This window comes from Oncorhynchus gorbuscha, linkage group LG03, assembly GCF_021184085.1.
Source record: "Oncorhynchus gorbuscha isolate QuinsamMale2020 ecotype Even-year linkage group LG03, OgorEven_v1.0, whole genome shotgun sequence".
Taxonomy (NCBI): Eukaryota; Metazoa; Chordata; class Actinopteri; order Salmoniformes; family Salmonidae; genus Oncorhynchus; species Oncorhynchus gorbuscha.
In genome coordinates this window covers 99,461,268-99,480,220 of record NC_060175.1, presented here as the reverse complement: position 1 = coordinate 99,480,220, position 18,953 = coordinate 99,461,268, and the positions used below count along the sequence as shown (strand labels likewise).

Genomic DNA, 18,953 nt, shown 5'->3' with positions numbered 1-18,953 from the left:
TGCTGAAAAATAACTACGCGGGGGGGATTAATGCATGTAACTGCCAAAATAAAGGAAACACCAACAAAGTGTTTTAATAGGGTTGTTGGGCGACCACGAGCCACCAGAACAGCTTCAATGCACCATGGCATAGAATCTACAAGTGTCTGGAACTCTATTGGAGGGATACAACAACATTCTCTGTGAGAAATTCCATTATTTAGAGTTTTGTTGATGGTGGTGGAAAACAGTGTCTCAGACACCGCTCCAGAATCTCCCACAAGTGTTCAATTGGGTTGAGATCTGGTGACTGTTTTTATTTTATTTTTTACTTTTATTTAACTAGGCAAGTCAGTTAAGAACAAATTCTTATTTTCAATGACGGCCTAGGAACAGCGGATTAACTGCCTTGTTCAGGGCAGTACGACACATTTGAGAGATATACAAACTCTTTAAACACTCTAGGTTCCTTTGAGGCCTCTCTTTCAAAGTCACTGATATCTCTTCTTCTAGCCATGGTAGCCAAAATAAAGGGCATCTGGGCATTTTATACATGGCCCTAAATATTGAATTAACTCAGGAACCACACCTGTGCGGAAGCACCTACTTTGAATATATTTTGTATCTCTCATTTACTCAAGTGTTTCCTTTATTTTGGCAGTTAGCTGTATATTAATCCTTCGTAAATGTAATATAAAACAAGATGATTGGACACCCTGTTAGAGGATTCAGTGGCCATTTTCATTTCATATGGAAAAGCCTCGTCTGGTTCAGCAGATCTACGACACATCATCTAACAGCCAACCTACCAACAAATTCGGAAAGGAATACCACAAAGAAGGGAGTGACCAAGTCATTGATTCCCTGGACGTAGCCGCTGGCTGGATGGCGGATAGCCCAGATGAAGAGGATCCTCTCAAACACCTGATGAACACAAGGCACAGATACAATCCAACAAGATATTACACGTATACACTCTTAGAAATAAAGGTGTTATCTAGAACCTAAAAAGGGTTCTTCAGCTGTCCCCATAAGAGAACCCTTTGAAGAAAGGGGTTCCGTGTGGAACCCATTCCACAGGGGGTTCTACATGGAACCCAAAATAGTTCTACCTATTTCGGGTGATATCCATCAATGCCCTGTACCTCACTTTATCACGAACCCCATCAAACTGCACCCAGGCTCCTCTTGTGAACGTTGGATGAAGAGTAACAGCAAAGCTTTGGTATGTTTGGAACACGCGCAGTGGATTCATCTAAAATGCAGCGAATTCTAGCTTTGGACATGGGGTCAATGAAGCCTACCGTTGCTGTCGGTGTGCTGCACCCGCGGGGTGCGTGAGCATTGAAGGTGGAGTGGGACCAGAGGACTTACTGATGGTGGAGAGTGCATTGGAGGAGGGGGAGGGTCCACAGCGGAGAGGAGACCACCAGAGGCGAGTGACGGGGGACACGGTGGTGATGACAATGGAGTGGCACCTGGGGAGGGGTGCTCCATAGGGACAGAGAGGCCACCGGAGGCAGTGCATCGGAGGAGGGGGAGGGTCCTCAGCGGAGAGGAGACCACCAGAGGCGAGTGACGGGGGACACGGTGGTGATGACAATGGAGTGGCACCTGGGGAGGGGTGCTCCATAGGGACAGAGAGGCCACCGGAGGCAGGGCAGTGGGTAGATGGCAGCGCAGTGGGAGGCGAGTTACAAGTGGATCGGGAATTCAATGAGGCCTTTGGGAAGAAAGGCTTACATTTTGTGCACTTAAACGTCAGAAGTCTACTACCGAAGATCGATGAGATACGCCTGTTGGTTTGCAAATCAGAGGTGGGTGTCTTATGATATACTGAGACATGGTTGGATTCATCTGTTTGTGACTTAGAAATTGAGATGGGTAATTACTCTGTTGTCAGGAAGGATCGGAATCGGAATGGTAGGGGGATATGTGCGTTTGTAAGATCCGATATTGCTTTTAACGTCAGATCGGATTTAAGCGCTGATCTGGAGATTGTCTGGCTGGATATCTGCCATCCCAAAACCATGCCAATTTTGTTGGGGGTGTGTGTTATAGGCCGCCCAAGTAGAATGTATTCTATGAAGGTCTTAAAATTGTGCTGTCAAACTGTAATGATTCTCTGGTGAAGGAAATAATTTGGGGATTTCAATACTGATGTCTGCAGAAAGAATAGCCCAACCCACAATGTATTTATGCACTTTTGTAGATCACTTGCTCTGACTCAAATGATAAAAGATCCTACCAGGATATGTGAAACAGTGCAAAGTACGATTGACTTAATATTGGTGTCTGATAAATCTAAAATATCGCAGAGTGGAGTAATAGTATATGGAATCAGTGATCATTATATTACATTTTGCACAAGGAGGATTTTTAAAGATATATTTAAGTGTCACAAAACTGTTAGAATCAGAGGACTCAAAAAATACTGTGTTGAAATGTTTAGGGAGGAAGTGGGTCAAATTGACTGGTCACCTGTGCTAGATAGTGTAGGGGTAGACAGTGCCTGGGAAGTCTTTAAATGTAGATTCCTTGATGTGGTGAATGTGATTGCTCCCATTAGACTGGTCAGGGTAAAGCAGAAATCTAGAACATGGTTTAATCACGAGATTCTAGAATCTATCCATGCAAGGAATAAGGCCTTTAAAAAATGTAAGAACTCTCAAGAGCAGCATGATTTTGTCCGATATAAACGTCACAGAAATGAAGCACAGAGCAGGATGGATGAAACACAGAGCAGGATGGATGAAGCACAGAGCAGGATGGATGAAGCACAGAGCAGGATGGATGAAGCACAGAGCAGGATGGATGAAGCACAGAGCAGGATGGATGAAGCACAGAGCAGGATGGATGAAGCACAGAGCAGGATGGATGAAGCACAGAGCAGGATGGGTGAAGCTAAGAGGGGTTACTTTGCTGAGAAAATAATTGAGAACAAAAATGACCCTAAAAATCTTTGGAAATCATTTAAGAAATTAGGCTGTAGTGGTACTATCAAAAACAAACTCAACAGTATTGGACTGAACATCAAGGAGGAGATGGTATATGGAAAAAGCAGAGGTTGCCAATGAATTCAACTCTTTGTTTACTTCTGTTGCCAGCAAGCTGGTTAGCAAGCTGCCCACCAGTTCTGGTTTGTATGGAAGCAACCAAGTCAAGAAGTATTATGTAGAGTTAAGGGTTCAGCCAAACTCTTTTTCTTTCGCAAAGGTAGCAACAGCCAAAATAGTCAATATGCTGGCAGAGCTTACATGCTCCAAAGCCACAGGCCTGGATAATATTCCTGCAAGGTTTCTAATAGATTCTGCTGAGCAAATTGGCCCTTGTATTACGCATATCATTAATCTCTCTCTTGAACAAGGCACCTTTCCCAGGGACATGAAACAAGCTAAAGTTTATACCTCTGTATAAGAAGGGAATAAAGTCTGACCCTGGGAATTATAGGCCTGTATTTATCCTCTGTGTAACATCAAAGATCCTGGAGAGAGTTGTACATGAGCAGATGTATGAATGTGTTAACAAACAGGGTCTAATGTATGATTTTCAGTCAGGTTTTAGAAAAACATAGTCCACTGATTCATGTCTACTTTACTTGACTGACTTCATCAGGAAAGAGATTGATGAGGGAAATCTGTGTGGAATGGTACTGCTTGACCTACAGAAGGCCTTTGATACAGTTAACCGCGGTCTCCTAATCTCCAAACTGGAGGTACTGGGGTTAAGCAGTATCCCTCTAGGCTGGGTAAAGTCCTATTTATCGGGAAGGGAGCAAGTCATTGAGGTTAATGGTTAACTGTCTCAGGCAAAACCAATTAGTTGTGGCGTTCCGCAGGGGAGTGTGCTTGGGCCTCTGCTGTTTTTGTTGTACATTAATGATATGAAAGATGTTTGTTCATGCCGTCTTTTTCTTTATGCAAATGACTCCACAATTCTGGTGTCTCACTAAAGTAAAACTATGTTGGACAGCATACTTAGCACAGAGCTTACTAACATTAGCAAATGGCTTGGAGATAATAAGCTATCTTTGCACTTAGAGAAAACGGAATGCATTTTTTTTGGAGCCAGACCTAAATTGTGTAGGTCGTCTGAAATCAGAGTGGGATGTATCCTTGATGGAAGCTTGGGAGTTGTGAGCATGGCCAATAAGGTGCTAGGGAAGGTTAATGCCAGGAGTTTTTGGCTAGAAAGTCCAAGCTGCTAGATAAGGACTCCATGAAAGTGCTAGCTACTGCCCTCATTCGATGCCATTTTGACTATGCTACTACTTCCTGGTTTGGGGGCTTATCTAAACTTATGAAGGGGATGCTCGACATAGCCCAGAATAAGCTGATCGGGGTAGTATTGAAGGTGAGTCCACGTACTCAGGAGCTGAGGCAGGAGCTGCTTTCAGGAACTAAACTGGCTGCCTGTTGAGGCTAGGGTGTCCCAGATTAGACTAGGTTTGGTGTACAGGAGTATTTATGGTCCAGCGCCCAGATATCTAAGTGATTACTTTCCTCGTGTTAGTGATGCACACAATCACAGCACCAGATCAGGTGTTGCTGATGTGTGCTTATACAGGTTCAGGAGTAATGCTGGGAAAGGTACTGTCTAGTATACTGGAGCCTCAGAATGGAATGAGTTGCCTCTGTCCATAAAACAATGTCCTCTCTGGGCAGCTTTAAAAATAAAGTACAAATATGTTTGATGTCTTCTGTGCCCATATGAATAACCCCTATGATGTAACTGGAATGATGAGATAGATGTTCTTCTTCTATTTTTTGATGAGATAGATGTTCTTCTCTGTTTTTGATGAGATAGATGTTCTTCTTCTCTGTTTTTGATGAGATAGATGTTCTTCTTCTCTGTTTTTGATGAGATAGATGTTCTTCTTCTCTGTTTTTGATGAGATAGATGTTCTTCTTCTCTGTTTTTGATGAGATAGATGTTCTTCTTCTCTGTTTTTGATGAGATAGATGTTCTTCTTCTCTGTTTTTGATGAGATAGATGTTCTTCTTCTTCTCTGTTTTTGATGAGATAGATGTTCTTCTTCTCTGTTTTTGATAAGATAATGTTCTTCTTCTCTGTTTTTGATGAGATAGATGTTCTTCTTCTCTGTTTTTGATAAGATAATGTTCTTCTTCTCTGTTTTTGATGAGATAGATGTTCTTCTTCTCTGTTTTTGATGAGATAGATGTTCTTCTTCTCTGTTTTTGTTTTATTATTTCACTTCCATACTGTGTTCAATCTTGCCTATTCATCTTGTCTCAAGAGGACCACAATAGAAATAAGTCCCAGACTTTGTGTGTTATCCTCTATGATTTTATTAATGTGCATATATGGCTTTTGAGTTGTAATGTGTGCTATTTTTTTTTATAAAAGTTGAATTAATAAACTAAACTACCTGAAATCAAAAAGGGTTTTCCTATGGGGACAGCTGAAGAACCCCTTTGGAACCAGTGTATTAAAAAACCCATCGATGTAAAAAATATATATAAAAAATGAATTGTTGCCTATCCAAGCCAGGCAAATAGTAGGAAGAGCTGAGAGAGAGAAGCTCACCTCTTGCACCGCAGGCTGCTGGAAAAGTGGAATTAGTGGGTTTGTCCTCGGAATATCAATGTGGATCTGTGGAAACAAAGCATGTTCTACTTAAACACTGACTCGCTACAGTAGGTATGATCTACTTAAACACTGACTCACTACAGTAGGTATGAACTACTTAAACACTGACTCACTACAGTAGGTATGAACTACTTAAACACTGACTCACTACAGTAGGTATGAACTACTTAAACACTGACTCACTACAGTAGGTATGATCTACTTAAACACTGACTCACTACAGTAGGTATGAACTACTTAAACACTGACTCACTACAGTAGGTATGAACTACTTAAACACTGACTCACTACAGTAGGTATGATCTACTTAAACACTGACTCACTACAGTAGGTATGAACTACTTAAACACTGACTCAGCTCACTACAGTAGGTATGATCTACTTAAACACTGACTCACTACAGTAGGTATGAACTACTTAAACACTGACTCACTACAGTAGGTATGATCTACTTAAACACTGACTCACTACAGTAGGTATGATCTACTTAAACACGGACTCACTACAGTAGGTATGAACTACTTAAACACTGACTCACTACAGTAGGTATGAACTACTTAAACACTGACTCACCACAGTGGGTATGATCTATTTAAACACTGACTCACTACAGTAGGCATATGCTACTTAAACACTGACTCACTACAGTAGGCATATTCTACTTAAACACTGACTCACTACAGTCGGCATATGCTACTTAAACAGTGACTCACTACAGTAGGTATGATCTACTTAAACACTGACTCACTACAGTAGGCATATGCTACTTAAACACTGACTCACTACAGTAGGTATGATCTACTTAAGCACCGACTCACTACAGTAGGTATGATCTACTTAAACACTGACTCACTACAGTAGGCATATGCTACTTAAACACTGACTCACTACAGTAGGCATATGCTACTTAAACACTGACTCACTACAGTAGGTATGAACTACTTAAACACTGACTCACTACAGTGGGTATGATCTACTTAAACACTGACTCACTACAGTAGGTATGAAATACTTAAACACTGACTCAATACAGTAGGTATAAACTACTTAAACACTGACTCACTACAGTAGGTATGAAATACTTAAACACTGACTCAATACAGTAGGTATAAACTACTTAAACACTGACTCACTACAGTAGGTATGATCTACTTAAACACTGACTCACTACAGTAGGCATATGCTACTTAAACACTGACTCACTACAGTAGGTATGATCTACTTAAACACTGACTAACTACAGTAGGCATATTCTACTTAAACACTGACTCACTACAGTAGGTATGATCTACTTAAACACTGACTCACCACAGTGGGTATGATCTACTTAAACACTGACTCACTACAGTAGGCATATGCTACTTAAACACTGACTCACTACAGTAGGCATATGCTACTTAAACACTGACTCACTACAGTAGGCATATGCTACTTAAACACTGACTCACTACAGTAGGTATGAACTACTTAAACACTGACTCACTACAGTGGGTATGATCTACTTAAACACTGACTCACTACAGTCGGTATGAAATACTTAAACACTGACTCACTACAGTAGGTATGAAATACTTAAACACTGACTCAATACAGTAGGTATAAACTACTTAAACACTGACTCACTACAGTAGGTATGATCTACTTAAACACTGACTCACTACAGTAGGCATATGCTACTTAAACACTGACTCACTACAGTAGGTATGATCTACTTAAACACTGACTCACTACAGTAGGCATATCCTACTTAAACACTGACTCACTACAGTAGGTATGATCTACTTAAACACTGACTCACCACAGTGGGTATGATCTACTTAAACACTGACTCACTACAGTAGGCATATGCTACTTAAACACTGACTCACTACAGTAGGTATGATCTACTTAAACACTGACTCACTACAGTAGGTATGATCTACTTAAACACCGACTCACTACAGTAGGTATGATCTACTTAAACACTGACTCACTACAGTAGGTATGATCTACTTAAACACTGACTCACTACAGTAGGCATGATCTACTTAAACACTGACTCACTACAGTAGGCATATGCTACTTAAACACTGACTCACTACAGTAGGCATATGCTACTTAAACACTGACTCACTACAGTAGGTATGAACTACTTAAACACTGACTCACTACAGTGGGTATGATCTACTTAAACACTGACTCACTACAGTCGGTATGAAATACTTAAACACTGACTCACTACAGTAGGTATGAAATACTTAAACACTGACTCAATACAGTAGGTATAAACTACTTAAACACTGACTCACTACAGTAGGTATGAAATACTTAAACACTGACTCAATACAGTAGGTATAAACTACTTAAACACTGACTCAATACAGTAGGTATAAACTACTTAAACACTGACTCACTACAGTAGGTATGAAATACTTAAACACTGACTCAATACAGTAGGTCTAAACTACTTAAACACTGACTCACTACAGTAGGTATGATCTACTTAAACACTGACTCACTACAGTAGGCATATGCTACTTAAACACTGACTCACTACAGTAGGTATGATCTACTTAAACACTGACTCACTACAGTAGGCATATGCTACTTAAACACTGACTCACTACAGTAGGTATGATCTACTTAAACACTGACTCACTACAGTAGGTATGAACTACTTAAACACTGACTCACTACAGTAGGTATGATCTACTTAAACACCGACTCACTACAGTAGGTATGATCTAATTAAACACTGACTCACTACAGTAGGTATAAATTACTTAAACACTGACTCACTACAGTAGGCATATGCTACTTAAACACTGACTCAATACAGTAGGTATAAACTACTTAAACACTGACTCACTACAGTAGGTATGATCTACTTAAACACTGACTCACTACAGTAGGCATATGCTACTTAAACACTGACTCACTACAGTAGGTATGATCTACTTAAACTACTTAAACTACTGACTAACTACAGTAGGCATATTCTACTTAAACACTGACTCACTACAGTAGGTATGATCTACTTAAACACTGACTCACCACAGTGGGTATGATCTACTTAAACACTGACTCACTACAGTAGGCATATGCTACTTAAACACTGACTCACTACAGTAGGCATATGCTACTTAAACACTGACTCACTACAGTAGGCATATGCTACTTAAACACTGACTCACTACAGTAGGTATGAACTACTTAAACACTGACTCACTACAGTGGGTATGATCTACTTAAACACTGACTCACTACAGTCGGTATCTACTTAAACACTGACTCACTACAGTAGGTATGAAATACTTAAACACTGACTCACTACAGTAGGTATGATCTAATTAAACACTGACTCACTACAGTAGGTATGATCTACTTAAACACTGACTCACTACAGTAGGCATATGCTACTTAAACACTGACTCACTACAGTAGGTATGATCTACTTAAACACTGACTCACTACAGTAGGCATATGCTACTTAAACACTGACTCACTACAGTAGGTATGATCTACTTAAACACTGACTCACCACAGTGGGTATGATCTACTTAAACACTGACTCACTACAGTAGGCATATGCTACTTAAACACTGACTCACTACAGTAGGTATGATCTACTTAAACACTGACTCACTACAGTAGGTATGATCTACTTAAACACTGACTCACTACAGTAGGTATGATCTACTTAAACACTGACTCACTACAGTAGGTATGATCTACTTAAACACTGACTCACTACAGTAGGTATGATCTACTTAAACACTGACTCACTACAGTAGGCATATGCTACTTAAACACTGACTCACTACAGTAGGCATATGCTACTTAAACACTGACTCACTACAGTAGGTATGAACTACTTAAACACTGACTCACTACAGTGGGTATGATCTACTTAAACACTGACTCACTACAGTCGGTATGAAATACTTAAACACTGACTCACTACAGTAGGTATGAAATACTTAAACACTGACTCAATACAGTAGGTATAAACTACTTAAACACTGACTCACTACAGTAGGTATGAAATACTTAAACACTGACTCAATACAGTAGGTATAAACTACTTAAACACTGACTCAATACAGTAGGTATAAACTACTTAAACACTGACTCACTACAGTAGGTATGAAATACTTAAACACTGACTCAATACAGTAGGTCTAAACTACTTAAACACTGACTCACTACAGTAGGTATGATCTACTTAAACACTGACTCACTACAGTAGGTATGATCTACTTAAACACTGACTCACTACAGTAGGTATGATCTACTTAAACACTGACTCACTACAGTAGGTATGATCTACTTAAACACTGACTCACTACAGTAGGTATGATCTACTTAAACACTGACTCACTACAGTAGGTATGATCTACTTAAACACTGACTCACTACAGTAGGTATGAACTACTTAAACACTGACTCACTACAGTAGGTATGATCTACTTAAACACTGACTCACTACAGTAGGTATGATCTACTTAAACACTGACTCACTACAGTAGGCATATGCTACTTAAACACTGACTCACTACAGTAGGTATGACTACTTAAACACTGACTCACCACAGTAGGTATGAACTACTTAAACACTGACTCACTACAGTAGGTATGATCTACTTAAACACGGACTCACCACAGTAGGTATGATCTACTTAAACACTGACTCACTACAGTAGGTATGATCTACTTAAACACTGACTCACTACAGTAGGTATGAACTACTTAAACACTGACTCACTACAGTAGGTATGATCTACTTAAACACTGACTCACTACAGTAGGTATGATCTACTTAAACACTGACTCACTACAGTAGGTATGATCTACTTAAACACAGACTCACCACAGTAGGTATGATATACTTAAACACGGACTCACTACAGTAGGTATGAACTACTTAAACACTGACTCACTACAGTAGGTATGATCTACTTAAACACTGACTCACTACAGTAGGCATATTCTACTTAAACACTGACTCACTACAGTCGGCATATGCTACTTAAACAGTGACTCACTACAGTAGGCATATTCTACTTAAACACTGACTCACTACAGTAGGCATATGCTACTTAAACACTGACTCACTACAGTAGGCATGATCTACTTAAACACTGACTCATTACAGTCGGCATATGCTACTTAAACAGTGACTCACTACAGTAGGTATGAACTACTTAAACACTGACTCACTACAGTAGGTATAAACTACTTAAACACTGACTCACTACAGTAGGCATATGCTACTTAAACACTGGTAAACATTGATATATTAGTATTTGGTGATTCATCTATTACCTGTCTATATGTGTCTTTGTAAGTCTCGTCTGTCCTGGAGTGGTAATACTGTTCAATGAAACCAAAGTACTCATCTCTCTTCCTCTTCAGCACCAGGTCTCTGCGCTCCATGTTGACTGGGAGGTAACCCTACCATTGATAGAAATGACGAGAAGAAAACATGCTGTTTATTCATCAAGAGGAAATACTCTTGAAGATATTAACAGGACCGGAACAGGAAGTGTGATAAGAGAATTTTGAACGTATCGCAACAAATACCACGAGCAATGTGTGTGCAGTTGTCACATACATGCAGTGATTATTTGGGAAGTGATATTATTTCACACTGCTACAATTGCTCAGAGAAAGACATTTTGTTGAACAAGTAATAATAAAATAAAAACCTTTTAAAAAGATAGAATGTGAAACCCACCCCAACATATCGTCATACTCCTTTGTGTGTGATCTCCAGTTCAGCCAAAGGTCATCATGGTACTTACAGAGGAGGCCAAAGGTCATCATGGTACTTACAGAGGAGGCCAAAGGTCATCATGGTACTTACAGAGAGTAGGTCAAAGGTCATCATGGTACTTACAGAGGAGGCCAAAGGTCATCATGGTACTTACAGAGAGTAGGTCAAAGGTCATCATGGTACTTACAGAGAGTAGGTCAAAGGTCATCATGGTACTTACAGATGAGGCCAAAGGTCATCATGGTACTTACAGATGAGGCCAAAGGTCATCATGGTACTTACAGAGGAGGCCAAAGGTCATCATGGTACTTACAGAGGAGGCCAAAGGTCATCATGGTACTTACAGAGGAGGCCAAAGGTCATCATGGTACTTACAGAGAGTAGGTCAAAGGTCATCATGGTACTTACAGAGAGTAGGTCAAAGGTCATCATGGTACTTACAGAGGAGGCCAAAGGTCATCATGGTACTTACAGAGAGTAGGTCAAAGGTCATCATGGTACTTACAGAGGAGGCCAAATGTCATCATGGTACTTACAGAGGAGGCCAAAGGTCATCATGGTACTTACAGAGGAGGCCAAAGGTCATCATGGTACTTACAGAGAGTAGGTCAAAGGTCATCATGGTACTTACAGAGAGTAGGTCAAAGGTCATCATGGTACTTACAGAGGAGGCCAAAGGTCATCATGGTACTTACAGAGAGTAGGTCAAAGGTCATCATGGTACTTACAGAGAGTAGGTCAAAGGTCATCATGGTACTTACAGAGGAGGCCAAAGGTCATCATGGTACTTACAGAGGAGGCCAAAGGTCATCATGGTACTTACAGAGAGTAGGTCAAAGGTCATCATGGTACTTACAGAGAGGAGCCTCCATGTGATGGGCCTCACTTCTCGTGGAATGCCTGACCAGCTGTGCTTCCGGAGCTCCTCTGTGGATCACAAGGCCCAGGAGATAGAATGAGAATACATACTTTACATTGTAAATAATAGAATGAGAATACATACTTTACATTGTAAATAATAGAATGAGAATACATACTGTACATTGTAAATAATAGAATGAGAATACATACTGTACATTGTAAATAATAGAATGAGAATACATACTGTACATTGTAAATAATAGAATGAGAATACATACTGTACATTGTAAATAATAGAATGAGAATACATACTTTACATTAAAAATAATAGAATGAGAAAACATACTTTACATTGTAAATAATAGAATGAGAATACATACTTTACATTGTAAATAATAGAATGAGAACTTTACATTGTAAATAATAGAATGAGAATACATACTTTACATTGTAAATAATAGAATGAGAATACATACTTTACATTGTAAATAATAGAATGAGAATACATACTTTACATTGTAAATAATAGAATGAGAATACATACTTTACATTGTAAATAATAGAATGAGAATACATACTTTACATTGTAAATAATAGAATGAGAATACATACTGTACATTGTAAATAATAGAATGAGAATACATACTTTACATTGTAAATAATAGAATGAGAATACATACTTTACATTGTAAATAATAGAATGAGAAGACAAACATTGTAAATAGAACATTGACCTTCTATTAGCTTCCTCAATCTACACTAAACAAAAATATAAACGCAACATGCAACAAATTTCAAAGATTTTGACGAGTTACAGTTCATATAAGGAAAGATGTCAATTTAAATAAATTCATTAGGCCCTAATCTACGAATTTCACATGACTTTAAAAAAAGGTAGGGGTGTGGATCAGAAAACCAGCCAGTATCTGGTGTGACCACTATCTGCCTCATGCAGTGTGACACATCTCCTTTGCATAGAGTTGATCCGGTTGTTGATTGTGGGCTGTGGAATGTTGTCCCACTCCTCTTCAATGGCTGTGTGAAGTTGCTGAATATTAGTGGGAACCGGAACATGCTGTCGTCCACGTTGATCCAGAGCATCCCAAACATGCTCAATGGGTGCCATGTCTGGTGAGTGTGCAGGCCATGGAAGAACGGGGACATTTTCAGCTTCTAGGAATTGTGTACAGATTCTTGAGACATGGGGCTGTGCATTATCCTGCTGAAACACGAGGTGATGGTGGAGGATGAATGGCACAACAATGGACCTTAGCATCTCGTCACGGTGTCTCTGTGCATTCAAATTGCCAACGATAAAATGCAATTGTGTTCGTTGTCTGTAGCTTATTTGTGCCCATACCATAACCCCACCACCACCACCATGGGGCACTCTGTTCACAACGTTGACATCAGCAAACTGCTCGCCCTGACAACGCCATACACGTGGTCTGCGGTTGTGAGGCGGGCTGAACGTACTACCAAATCTTTTAAAATGATGTTAGTTGGCGGTTTATAGTAGAGATAATCATATTAAATTATCTGGTAACAGGTGGACATTCCTGCAGTCAGTATGCCAGTTGCACGCTCCCTCAAAGCTTGAGACATTATTGGCATTGTGTTGTGTGACTAAACTGCACATTTTAGAGTGGCCTTTTATTGTCCCCAGCACAAGGTGCACCTGTGTAATGATCATGCTGTTTAATCACCTTCTTGATATGCCACACCTGTCAGGTGGATGGATTATCTTGACAAAGGAGAAATGCTCACTAACAGGGATGTAAATACATTTGTGCAAAACATTTTGACAGAAATAAGCTTTTTGTGCGTATGGAACATTTGTAGGATCTTTTATTTCAGTTTATGAAACATGGAAACCAACCTTTCCATGTTGTGTTTATATTTTTGTTCAACGTATAGGGTGTGAGTCTCACCGAGGTCGGTGTTAGGACAGGACAGAAGGTATTTGAATTTGTCCAATCGACTCTTGTCTCGCACTGTCATGATTGGGGCCCCCGATGAATTTTGGTCAGAGATTCTGGCGACTAACGGGATGATGGGGCGGACTGGGAGAGACTGTTGCTTCTGCAGAGTGGAACGCACTGTGGAGGAAGAGAGTGGAGGATCATGGGACTGCAGAGTGACAAGTCACAAAGAGCAGATTACTGACCATATCAAAGCAGTATTGAGCAATATCTTAAATGGGATAATACATGTTCCCTAAAACCCACCCCTGACTTTAGTGTCCTGTTCATTACCTGTATTGGTGTTGAGCTGGGCCTCACTGCTGGACTTCACCACCACTCTGCCATTGGCCTCCTCATGCTGAAGGCGGACCTCTGCTGTTGGGGGAGCCAGCCGGTCTGCAGGCCCTGGCCCTGTGTCTGGCTCAATGGTGGTGTTAATGGGTTGTTGTGGAGGAAGAGGAGGTACCTGGTGTGTGGAGGGCAGGGTGAGCGGGAGAGATGAGGGATGGATGGGAGCTAAGAAGTCCTCATCCTCCTCATCGTCGATGTCCCAGGCATCGTTTGTGCTGCGGGCAAACTCGTGGAAACTAGACGCCTTTTTGGACTTGAGATTATTTGCCTTTGGAGTGTCTTTAGGAAACCTGCAGAGAGAAAATTAAAATGTTTAATCTACGTGCCACTGGTATAAAGAAGAAACCATTGAGCAGCTACAGCTGTCTCATGGTAAACACACAATGATACATTGACAATATACACTGAGTGTACAAAACATTAAGAACACCTTCCTAATATTGAGTTGCACCCCCTTTTGCCCTCAGAACAGCCTCAATTCGTCAGGGCACGGACTCTACAAGGTGTTGTAAGCGTTCCACAGGGATGCTGGCCCATGTTGACTCTACAAGGTGTTGTAAGAGTTCCACAGGGATGCTGGCCCATGTTGACTCTACAAGGTGTTGTAAGCGTTCCACAGGGATGCTGGCCCATGTTGACTCTACAAGGTGTTGAAAGCGTTCCACAGGGATGCTGGACCATGTTGACTCTACAAGGTGTTGAAAGCATTCCACAGGGATGCTGGCCCATGTTGACTCTACAAGGTGTTGAAAGTGTTCCACAGGGATGCTGGCCCATGTTGACTCTACAAGGTGTTGAAAGCGTTCCACAGGGATGCTGGCCCATGTTGACTCCAATGCTTCCCACAGTTGTGTCAAGTTGGCTGGATGTCCTTTGGGTGGTGGACCATTGTTGATAAACACGGGAACTGTTGAGCGTGAAAAACCCAGCAGCGTTGCAGTTCTTGACACAAACCGGTGCGCCTGGCACCTACTACCCCGTTCAAAGGCACTTAAATATTCACCCTCTGAATGGCACACATACCCAATGCATACACAATCCATCTCAATGCTTTAAAAAAAATCATTCTATAACCTGTCTCCTCCCCTTCATCTACACTTAAGTGGATTTAACAAGTGACATCGATAAGGGATCACATATTTCACCTGGATTCCCCTGGTCAGTCTACGTCATGGAAAGAGCAGGTGTTCATAATGTTTTGTATTCTCACTATATCTAATATAAAATGGAAACGCTGAACAAAAATGTATAAAAAGGAAGAGTGTAACAAAAAAAAATGATAAATTTAATAACGTGGAACAATCAAACTAAACAATTACCATCCACACATATTCAAAGGCTTGGCCCAACAGACAAGACACGAACGTCGACAATCTAAACTAAGCATGCGAAAATCTATGTTGAATCAATGGAAAAAAAATAAAGGGTTAAATAAAAGAAGATCTGCTGAATGACATATAGTTTAAATCCCTGTGGGTTCCATGCAGATCAGCTATGCAGAGCACTTACGTGCGGTGGATTCTGGGGTCAAGGGGAGGATGCTGTGCTCCATAAACTGGCTGTATACTGTAGAGGGGAAAGAGCAGTAGCCTAGCTGTACTTCACTGGGAGAACGTGGGCCCATTGAGGCCTCTTTTCATGATTCATTGACAATGTTGGTCATAAGGCCGTCATTGTAAAATAAGAATTTGTTTTTAACTGACATGCCCAGTTAAATAAAAGTTAAATTAAAAAAATTAAAAATTATAATAATACAAAACATTATAGTCAACTATTATGAATTTTACAGGTTGAAAAGCATAGACCCCCCCCCCAGAGCAACCATAATGGGTATACCGAGCACTTCTTAGCTCGCTCCTAAAATATTAATCTAAATTTTGTTTTGGTTTTGGATAATGGTTGTTACGGTAGTACTGTAGGTATATACTGTAGCTTTAAGAGGTTCTGTGAACAGCTTGCCAGTGCGAGTGACAGACTGCCACCCCATGGAGAGAGTATCCTGTTCAGCGGATGCTAGCATGTTGAGCACTCATCTGATGATGCTACAAGAGCTGTGACCTGCAACACAGTCCAAAGGCGCCTGTGTGCCTGTCTCCCTTTGTGTTCTGACGTGAACCAAGCTCCGTCGAGGGGGAAATAGCCAAATGTTATCTAGGCTACGTTGTGTAGATAACTGAATTAGTCAAGTCACTGGGTCTTTAACACAATAATAGCTCATGTTGTAGTAAAATGGCTCATCAGCTGTGTCTTTCGGGGATATTTGTAGAATCTTGAGTTTACCTAGTAACCTTTTAATATAATATATTTATTTACAGACTGTATATTTTTGTAAATGGCACAATGGTAATGCCCTATCATGTCTGGATGGTATCTCATAGTGGCTTATTACGTAACTTGTTCTGTCATTATTGGGAACAGTGTTGTTTCCTCACCAAAGGCAACACCCACTCCTTAGAGACTCCTCACATTACCTTGGTACCCACCACACCCTACCCTTGCCCTGGAGCCTCAACAGACCCGGGCAGCCTGGCAGGAAAACAGCCATTCAACTGCCTGGGCTGATTTTAGAGTAGGTATGCTGATTCAGGATCAGGGCACCCCTGTCCATATAATTGTATTAATTGTGATCTAAAAGGCTAAACTGATCCTGGATCAGCACTTTGTGAATATGGGCCTTGGTCATGCATTTCCAATGTGTTCTCCCATCCTCCATGTGACTGACTCAATTAGTTACTTAGAAGGGCTAGAGAGTATTAAAGAAAAGCACCAACCCGGAGGATAAACATGTAACCAGAATGATTTGTACTTTCCATTCAACATTATGTATCGAAAATAATGGATCATATTCAATCATAAAACTGTGCATAACAACTAGAATAACGTTATTTGCTAATTGTTCACAGGAACAAGATGAAAACGTTAGATTTAAAAAAAACATTCTGCTGAAATATTTAAACTCAAGAGTTTAAGATTAACAAATCAAGATCTTCACTCTTGACCAGAAATGACTGTCAACTCTAACAGCTACAATGTTGTAATCAACTTCCCCTTATGATCGTTTATGAAGAGATACATTGTGATACCTCATCATGGGCCATAATTAGATAGACACATTGTGTTGATTTTCCCACCGGTAAAGGGGTTCCACAAGAAAGACTATACGCCAATCTATTAGGTAATACTCTATTGTGGATGTTTCTGAAATTATTTTTTTCTCAGTTTGCTGCATATGCTACATGTCAACATTCCCCCGTTACAGACCACCCGACATGTTGTATGAACCATAGGTTGTATATGTAACGTCAGGTAACAACATTTGTTAGCCAAGACAAAGGCATGATTGTGACCTTATATGAGCTCTAATAAGTGCTCTAGTGCAACAAAGACCACCACTTCTTTATTGTCAAAGGCTTTATAAACTATCCCTCAAACAGGGCTATTAAGCATATGTTTTATTAACCTTTAGTGGCACTGTAATGACGCAAAATCAACGACGTTATGCCCACTAAAATACAGAGTTATTAACTCCTTATCAGAATACACCATTCTAATCTTAATAATCACGAGATTGTTATCATTGACGAGAGGGAGAACTGAAACCTACCTCCCTGGAACCTTTGCGTTTTTCCTCCAGAAATGAATTCTGTTATCGGTGGCCATGCTTGGAAATCCCCTCAGACCATCATCGCGCGCAGTTCTACAAATGTACAAAGCATTGGAGACGATTTTAACGTTTCCGATTCAATATACTAAACCGTGTTGTATTTTCTGCGACCAACAACAACGTTTTGACATGTGACAATAATGTTATTTTGTTGCAATTGGCGAGAACGTATAATACAGAACGATGGAGGTCGCCATCTTGGACACATTGACATGGACGTGTGATTGGCGGACGGGTTTAACAGGTGCATAGACACTTACCAATAGGAACACTATGGCGAAACAGAGTCAACCTTCTCTGAACACGCATCCTTCATCTTGTGGTGTTACAAGTAACATTCATGAAGCCGGGAAAATAAACATTCGTTATTATTATGTTATTATGACTAAGGTGTAATAAATAGTAAACTAGCTAGCCTGAGGTCTTCTCTTGGCTTGTATTTTATGTTACATAGTTAGTACTTCGTAAGGGACAGGGTTATTTTTCCAAACAGAAACAAATCAGCATGAGAACAAATAATTAGACTCATATATTTCAAAGCAGAAGCAATCATTTTGTAGACCTTGTTCCTAAGGCTGGGAATTGCCGGAGACGATACGATATGGTCCACTTCACGATACTCAGGTGGCGATACGATATGTAATTGCGATTCTCACGACTCAATGTGTATTGCGATTTGATGTTCCAAACGTATTGCTCACTATATGTCTGCTGCAGAGCACACAAGAGAAAGAGTTTTGATCAGTCGGGGAAATAAAAGTGCTGAAAA

At 40.3% G+C, this 18,953-nt stretch overlaps 1 protein-coding gene across 2 annotated transcripts in view; it reads right to left on the bottom strand.

Annotated features, from left to right (window-relative positions):
• The window catches only part of LOC124023343 (TBC1 domain family member 22B-like), a 20,340-nt gene extending 1,959 nt beyond the window's left edge, over positions 1-18,381 (bottom strand). The window contains exons 1-8 of one of the 2 annotated variants that reach the window (XM_046337859.1): positions 18,125-18,381; positions 16,030-16,086; positions 14,461-14,810; positions 14,137-14,304; positions 12,201-12,271; positions 10,894-11,022; positions 5,527-5,592; positions 789-903 (exon numbers count right to left, since the gene is read on the bottom strand). In XM_046337859.1, the coding sequence (XP_046193815.1) occupies positions 789-903; positions 5,527-5,592; positions 10,894-11,022; positions 12,201-12,271; positions 14,137-14,304; positions 14,461-14,810; positions 16,030-16,086; positions 18,125-18,180 (1,012 nt within the window). In that variant the 5' untranslated portion in view covers positions 18,181-18,381. The remainder of the gene's footprint in view (positions 1-788; positions 904-5,526; positions 5,593-10,893; positions 11,023-12,200; positions 12,272-14,136; positions 14,305-14,460; positions 14,811-16,029; positions 16,087-18,124) is intronic. The other variant, XM_046337865.1, reaches the window with a different exon arrangement.
• Positions 18,382-18,953: the final 572 nt, after the last annotated feature.